Raw genomic sequence first — 8,029 nt, forward strand, 5'->3', positions numbered from 1 at the left:
TGTGTGTGTGTGTGTGTAGGTGAAGCGAGATGAGGAGTGCAAGGCGGTAAAGTCTAAGGACGTGAAGGAGGAGGAGGTGGCCAGAGTTCCTATAGCCTTCGCCATGGTCAAACTGATGCAGACACTGCCCTCGACTGTCATGGACGTCAACCTGCCTGGGTATGTACACCCAGTTAATGTAAACATAAATGTGGTACGCCCTGTAAATGTGGCTGTATCGCGTGTGTGTCCGTGCCTCTGGGAGTGCGTGTGTGTGCGCAGTATATAATAAACACTATGTGTGTTGACAGCATCCTGATGAAGATGTGTGTGCTGCTGAGGAATCGTTTCCAGGAGATCAGAGACGTGGCTCGTAACACCCTGATTAAGATCGTCGAGACTCTGGGGGTCAAATACCTGCAGTACCTACTGAAGGAGATGAAGTCCATTCTGGTTAAGGGCTACCAGGTGAACACTACAGCTGAATAGGTTTCTCTGTCTTTTCATACAGATGGACCACAAACCCTCGTCTCAGACCTTGGGTTCGAGGCCCAGGTGTGCGTTCCAAATGACCTCTGGTCAAAAGTAGGGCACTACAAATGGAATAGGGTGCTATTTGGGAGGCTACTCCAAGACTACTGTTACAGTGCCTAGTGAAAGTCTATAAAGGGGATAGCTTTATTTTTCTGTGGAATAATTACACACATTTTTATGCCAAAGACTCACCAGAATGGCTTTCCTGTAGGTGTTGAGTGGTTCAGTCTCAGTTCTAACTTAAATTTGTTTGGAAATCAGAGAAAAGGTCATTGCTGTTAGTAAATGATTTCCAACCAAATTTATTGAGCAAGTTTGACAAAAACAACGGATATATGTTGCCCTAAGAGTTAATGATTTACACTTGTACTGCCTGCTGAAGCTATTTCCACCAAGTATAAACTCTGGGGTGTGAACATGTATGCAATTAAGACGTAAGTTAAAAAAAAATAATAATAATTAACTTTCTAAATGTGGAGAAGGTTGTGTAGATCGATAGGGAAAAAAACTTTTTTAAATTGTTTTACACTACTGACTGTGTATGTTTTTGAGACTGAGACTCCATCTCTGTCTGTGTAAATGTATTCAATCATTAAGTGAATTATTCTAAATGATTTGGCTTTGTTTTGATCCACTGACTCTCTCTCGCTCAGGTCCATGTGTTGACGTTCACGGTGTACCAACTTCTGTCTCACCTCGCCCCTATACTGAAGCCTGGAGACTTGGACCACTGCATGGGTCTGCTAATAGATGTAACTATTCTAACCTATACATGTCCATTTGTGTGTGTGTTTGTATGTTTATGCGGGTTTGTGTGTATATGTGTGTGTGTATGTATATATATATATGTGTGTGTGTGTATGAATGTGTATATGTATATATATGTGTGTCACTGTGCATAATCCATTTTGATACACAAACTTGCCAGCTCTCCTTTCACACTCCATTGTTCCACTCCTCTCCTGTAGATCTTCAACAGCGAGCTGTTTGGTGCAGTGGCTGAGGAGAAGGAGGTGAAGGGGATCGTCTCTAAGCTGATGGAGGCCCGCCACAGTAAGAGTATGGACTCCTATGAGTTCCTGGGCCAGTACTCTGGCAAGGACAGAGTCATACAACTCATACTGCCAATGAAAGATGTAAGTATTGCTTAGATGTGTCTGAAATTCCTCAGATAGCAGGGACATCAACAGATTACTCCGCAAACGGTGTGTATGTGCCTTTATTTATCTCTCGCTCTCTCTCTCTCCTTCTGTCTGAATCTCTCTGTCTCCACCTCTCTCTCTCTCCTTCTGTCTGAATCTCTCTGTCTCCACCTCTCTCTCGCTCTCTCTCTCTCTCGCTCTCTCCTTCTGTCTGAATCTCTCTGTCTCCACCTCTCTCTCTCTCGCTCTGTCTCTCTCTCCTTCTGTCTGAATCTCTCTGTCTCCACCTCTCTCTCTCTCTCTCTCTCCTTCTGTCTGAATCTCTCTGTCTCCACCTCTCTCTCGCTCTCTCTCGCTCTCTCCTTCTGTCTGAATCTCTCTGTCTCCACCTCTCTCGCTCTCTCTTGCTCTCTCTCGCTCTCTCTCTCTCCTTCTGTCTGAATCTCTCTGTCTCCACCTCTCTCTCTCTCCGTCTCTCTCTCTCTCTCCGTCTCTCTCTCTCTCTCTCTCTCTCTCTCCGTCTCTCTCTCTCTCTCTCTCCGTCTGTCTCTAGATCCTGGAGAACACAGCCAATCTGAAGACAGCCCGTCGCGCCCATGCAGTGTTGAAGAGGATAGTGTCAGGTCTACTGGTGAACCAGGCCATGGACCATCAGGCTGTACTACTGCTCAGCCATGGCCTGGTCTCAGAGAGTCTGCCCCTCGTCACCAAGCGGAACAAGTATGTACACACTCACACTGCAGGCATGCTCCCTTCTCCTTGCTCTGTCTCTCACTCACTCACTCACTGAGTCTCACGCAAATATTTGACGTTGTGTCTTTGTTTGTGTGTAGGGACAAAAAGCCCCAGGCACCCCCGGACCCTCGCCTGCCTCCTCCCAGCTGTCTCCTCTTGCCCCCCACCCCAAAGAGAGGAGGACTTAAAGCCCCCGTCAGTAGCCGCACCAACATGCACATCCTAGTGGACACTGGACTCCGGGTAAACCAATCTAGCTACCCTCCCTAAAACTTTCAGAAACTTTCCCACAGGCTTTCACACAGGTTGACTAGAAGATGAAATAGTGTTTTGCGGCAGGCAGGCATTAAGATAAACAACAACCAGTCCCGTGAACAGATGGTAACCAATGGCTGAATAGTGGTTTACTGTTCATTCATCTGTGGTCAGTTGAATGTTGGTTGACTGTTGTCGCTCTTTCTCTGTCTAGCTGCTCCATATGAGTCTGAAGAAGTCCAAGGTGAACTCCTCTGAGGCCTCTGCTCTTGAGATGCTGGATCCCTTCTTTGCTCTGCTACTAGACTGTCTCAACTCCATGCACGTCAAGGTCAGTTGTGTGTGTGTGTTGAGAAGTGTGTGTGTTGAGAAGTGTGTGTGTCTGTATCTGAGTGTATATCTCTCTCTCCGTGCCTCCAGGTGATAACAGAAGCTCTCTTAGCTTTTACGTTCCTGTTGCGGTTCGCCCTGCCAGCTGTAGAGCAGAATGCAGGCCAGCTCACCAAGCAGCTGTTTGTCCTGCTCAAAGACTACTCCAAGGCTGGCGCTGCCCGCGGAGAGAACTTCCAACTCGTCCAGAACTGCTTCAAGGTAGCACAAGTGTTTGTTTCTATCCTGGAAATGGTTGAATGAATACATTTTAATATAGTATCAATTATAATCGGGGCCGTTCGAGCCCTAGATTCTGATTGACTGAAAGCCGTGGTATTTGAGACCTTGTAAACTGGGTGGTTCAATCCATGAATGCTGATTGGCTGACAGCCGGGGTATATCAGACCATATACCACGGGTATAACAAAACGTATTTTTACTGCTCTAATTACGTTGGTAACCAGTTTATAATACCACTGCTAAGGGCTGTGTCCAGGCACTCCAGGTTGCGCTGTGCGCTGGCCATATACCACACCCCCTCATGCTTTATTGCTTAATAAGGCACCTCGGGGGTTTGTGATATATGGCCAATATTCCACGGCTAAGTATATGGTATATTGGCCATATACCACACCCCTCAGGTGTTTAGACTTGTTTACTGTTCTAATTATGTTGGTAACCAGTTTATAATAGCAATAAGGCACCCCGGGCACCCCCCCACCCCCCGAGGTGCCTTATTGCTTAAATATAATATAAACAGTACATTCATTCCGCAATGCAAAAACATGCCATATTGTATGTTTTAATGATTTGAAATAACAGAAATGTGGCTATATCAAATCATTGAATGATCCTTCTTTTCGCCATCAGTCCATCACCATCCTAGTAAAGAACACGAAGACACACAAGATAACTGAGACGCAGCTGCAAGTGTTGCTGGGATACGCTGAGGAGGACATTTATGACCAGTCACGTCAGGCGACAGCCTTCGGCCTGCTAAAGGTAGCTAACGCCCTCCCTCTCCACCTGTCCAAATCTAGGAGAGAGATGGAGTTGGGAGACCATACTTTATTGCTACAGCTAATACATTAGACCCCAACATTTTTTAGACCTTTATTTAACCAGACATATAGACGACGTATTTGCATTCAAAGTGTTTAATGAAATTCTTAATCTGTCCCCCTACAGGCCATCCTGTCCAGGAAGCTGGTAGTGCCAGAGATGGAGGAGCTGATGAAGAAAGTGGCCAAGCTGTCTGTTACCGGGCAGAACGGCATGATCAGGGTCCAGTGCAGACATGTACAGTTTTGTTTCTTTTTATATTCATTTTTAAACCTGTATTTTATTTTTGAAGGTGCCTTGTTGAAACAGTGGTTTAACTGTGCTTAAGGCAACACATTTTTAGATTCTTATTTGATTTTTGTTCCTGTTATTTTCACCTGTAGATTTACCAGAAGTATATCCTGGATTATCCTCTGGGGAAGAAACTGAGATCACACCTGGACTTCATCGTGGCCCAGCTCAGGTAGGATATATTTGTGTTTAAAGGGATTCGTTGTTTTAGATGTAAGTCGTTTGTTTGTGACTTTTGATACTAAAATGTCTCTCTCTCTCTGTGTTAGTTATGAGTTTGACACAGGAAGAGAGGCTGCTCTGGAGTTGATGGCCTATATCTTCCAAACCTTCCCTCAGGTATCCACAACAATCCTCCTGACACACACATCCCATAATTACTGGAGTTCGACTCGCAGTAACTCTGGTCGCTTTCTATACCCACTGCTCCTGGTCGAAGTTGGCTATAGAAACAGATCCCACATACTAACCATTTAGAGGGAATAAACTCAAAACTGACCTTAGATCAGTTTTTTTGGGACAACCTAATTCTAATCCTGTGTGTAACTGATTCGTCTCTGTCCTAGAACCTGCTGCTGCAGCACAGTGGGTTGTTCTTCGTCCCTCTGGCACTGGCCATGGTGAACGATGACTCGGCTCGCTGTAAGAAGATGGCCGCTGTTGCCATCAAATCACTGCTGAGTCAACTGGACCAGCAACACCAGAACACCCTGTTCACCCTGGTCAACACTTGGCTGTCTGGAGACAAGGTACGGACACACACACACACACACACATTAGTCTGGTCTTTCTCTATGGGTCTAATAAAGCAATGTAAAGGTCTGATCAAGTGCAAATAAAGGAAATCCACCTTAGACTATTGAGATGCACCCCGTGTCCTCCTGCTGTAACCTCTGACCCCTACCCCCAGGTGTCTCTGCGTCGTCTGGGGGCCCAGGTGTGCGGGCTGTTTGTGGAGGTAGAGGGGGTTCAGTTTGGCCGCCGTTTAGATGCCCTGCTGCCCCTCATCGAGAAAGAGATCCACCCCAACAACTTTGAAGACGTGAGTCGAACATGAACTATTTTACATAAACTTTCAAAAGCATTGCCTAAGCATTTGTATTTTATTGACTATTTTCTATAACCTGTGCTAACAGCTGCTCTATATCTGTGTGTCTGTCAGATTGAGGAGGAGCAGGATGAGAAGGCAGCAGACAGACTGCTGTTCAGTTACCTCACCCTGGTCACCAAACTCACCAAGGACTGTAGCCTACTGGAGCTCAGCAAGCCTCAAGACACTCTCACTAACATCCTGGGTAAGACACAACTACCTCTAGCCTGGGCCCACATCTGTTTGTGCGGTCTTGCCATTTCCTATGGTCGTAGATCAAACATCAGGCATCTATCAGATGGGCCCGGTCTGAAAATCACCTCAGGCATCTCCGTTGTCTGTGGTGAGATAAATAGTACAGTACTGTGGTATGTTAAGCAGTGTGATTAAACCCATGTGCCTACACGTTTTCACCTGAAATGTCTCTCTTGTTCTATGGGTTGATGATAAAGTCTAGAACTTATAGATCATTGAATGTAATATTTTACCCTCTAAACTGCTGACTTTCCCTTTGTGTAACGGAGCAATGCGTCCCCCCCCCCTCCACCAGGTCATGTTGAGACCCACCTGCGTTACCCTCACTGTTGGGTGTGGCTGACCGCCTCTCAACTGTTTGGTCAGCTGTTTGCTGCCCACCGGCCAGACCAACTGGTTGCCCACTGGAGAGAGGAGACCACAGAGAAGGGCAGTGCCAAAAACACCACCACACCAGAACCTGTGGCGACCACGTTCCTTACAACCAACCTAGACAAGAAGGTGAGACGGGTCTGAACATCACTTAACCAAAGATACAGACCGATGTCTTGACCTGCTTAGAGTGACCAAGGTCAAACGCGTCATCCAGATGGGCTTCTCAGTGAATGAGGCGGAACAGGGAGAACAGCTTTTTGGGGGTTTGAATAACAATGAGATAATTGAATGCATTGTATTGTAAACAAGGGTGTGACTCAAATGATGTTTAGCCATACTGATTTATGTGTCTTTTACCTGGCTTTCCCCGCTCCTTCCCTCCACCAGATGAGAGAGTTGGTCCTGTCATTCTGTCACCAGCTCCAGTCGAAGTACCTGGACACGTCAACAGGAGAACAGGTAAGGACGACAATATTACACTGATGTTGCAAACAGACTATTTAAGTCGGAGGTGTCACCCGTCGGGCAGTAGTTCGACTGATAGGTTGGATGGTCTCGTCTGCCGTTCCCCAGGTGATCAAGAACCTGCTGTTCGTCGCCAAGGTGATCTACCTGATCTCACCCGAGTCTGAAATCCCACCTGCCCGGGAAGTAGAGGAGGGGGGGGAGGAAGAAGAGATGGAGAACGGAGGAGAGCGGGAGAACGATGGAGAGGATGACGAAGGAGAGAAAGGTGATGAAGAAAAGGAGGAAGAGAAGCAGGAGGAAGAGGAGGATGAGAAGGATGATCGTCCTCCATCCTTACTGTGGATGATGAAGAAGCTGTCTCTAATGGCTAAGAGGGAAGCTGCAGACACGCCCAAGATACCCCTCAAGGTACACACAAACACCCCAATACATGGTCCTTTTATGTTTTCCCAACACCACTGCTTATTTACAGATGGTGACTTGATGAATATCTGCAATAAATGTTTGCATTGTTATTTGTCCTTTCTCTCCCTCCATAGAGAACATGTGTGTTTAAGTTCCTGGGGGCCATAGCTGTGGACCTGGGTAAAGACAGGCTGGGTCCTTACCTCACCACCATCATCGCCCCTCTCTACAGAGAACTGGACAGCACCTATGCAGACCAAGGTAGCATACTGTAATACTGTCCTCATCATTTAATAACAGCTATGAGGATCAAGCTAACACAACACTGTCTGTCATCTTTCACCACTCTGCTCTCTCTGGCCTTTCAGTTCTCTCCCTGTTCTGTGTGCTTATTGTCTGACTGTGCTCATTGTGGCTGCCTTGTTGTCTGACTGCTCGCTCTTGTTATTCTGTGTCAACTCAACTCTGTAGTTCTCTTCCGACTGATCCCCCTGTAGGTGTTGGTCACAGAGATGCATCAAATTAGTGCTCTATTTAATTAGACGTTTTACTTCCCAGACCCCACCCTGAAAAACCTGTCCCAGGAGCTAATAGAGCTGTTGAAGAAGCAGGTGGGGCTGCAGACCTTCTCCCTGGCCTTCTCAGCCGTTCAGAAGGATGCCTCACAGAGGAGGGCCAACCGCAAGAAACACAAGGCTATGCAGGTGTGTACTCTATGGCAGGGGTTCTCAAACGTTTTGTGCTCGGGGACACTTTTTTTTTTTTTACCGAAAATTCATCAAAGAATAATCGGAACAACTCGAGTGAGATGAAAAATAGCATGCATTCAGACTGTTTGGCAGTGCTTGTTACCTGCAATTCTACAGATTTTGTCATGTGACTTTTAATACAAAAGGTATTGGTGGATACCAATATCCCTGTTACCCACAGTTAAGAACATAAATGGTAGATTGACTTTTTTACACCCTGAACTTATTCCTCAGATCCTTGCCTAAAATGTATTTAATCTGTTAAGATACAATACATCATCATAATGTTGGATACCACGCCTCTCTCACCCTTTAAC

At 46.2% G+C, this 8,029-nt stretch overlaps 1 protein-coding gene across 1 annotated transcript in view; it reads left to right on the forward strand.

Moving 5' to 3' along the window:
* The window catches only part of LOC139378676 (UTP20 small subunit processome component), a 28,281-nt gene that overhangs the window by 19,768 nt on the left and 484 nt on the right, over positions 1–8,029 (forward strand). The window contains exons 38-57 of the mRNA XM_071121074.1: positions 20–159; positions 291–447; positions 1,167–1,265; positions 1,482–1,649; positions 2,209–2,375; positions 2,489–2,633; positions 2,860–2,976; positions 3,066–3,236; positions 3,888–4,019; positions 4,206–4,316; positions 4,463–4,542; positions 4,640–4,709; positions 4,937–5,119; positions 5,281–5,412; positions 5,533–5,665; positions 6,011–6,216; positions 6,478–6,549; positions 6,664–6,966; positions 7,098–7,224; positions 7,522–7,667. Coding sequence (XP_070977175.1) covers positions 20–159; positions 291–447; positions 1,167–1,265; positions 1,482–1,649; positions 2,209–2,375; positions 2,489–2,633; positions 2,860–2,976; positions 3,066–3,236; positions 3,888–4,019; positions 4,206–4,316; positions 4,463–4,542; positions 4,640–4,709; positions 4,937–5,119; positions 5,281–5,412; positions 5,533–5,665; positions 6,011–6,216; positions 6,478–6,549; positions 6,664–6,966; positions 7,098–7,224; positions 7,522–7,667 — 2,859 coding nt within the window. The remainder of the gene's footprint in view (positions 1–19; positions 160–290; positions 448–1,166; positions 1,266–1,481; positions 1,650–2,208; positions 2,376–2,488; positions 2,634–2,859; positions 2,977–3,065; positions 3,237–3,887; positions 4,020–4,205; positions 4,317–4,462; positions 4,543–4,639; positions 4,710–4,936; positions 5,120–5,280; positions 5,413–5,532; positions 5,666–6,010; positions 6,217–6,477; positions 6,550–6,663; positions 6,967–7,097; positions 7,225–7,521; positions 7,668–8,029) is intronic.

Source organism: Oncorhynchus clarkii, chromosome 21 (genome assembly GCF_045791955.1).
Source record: "Oncorhynchus clarkii lewisi isolate Uvic-CL-2024 chromosome 21, UVic_Ocla_1.0, whole genome shotgun sequence".
NCBI lineage: Eukaryota > Metazoa > Chordata > Actinopteri > Salmoniformes > Salmonidae > Oncorhynchus > Oncorhynchus clarkii.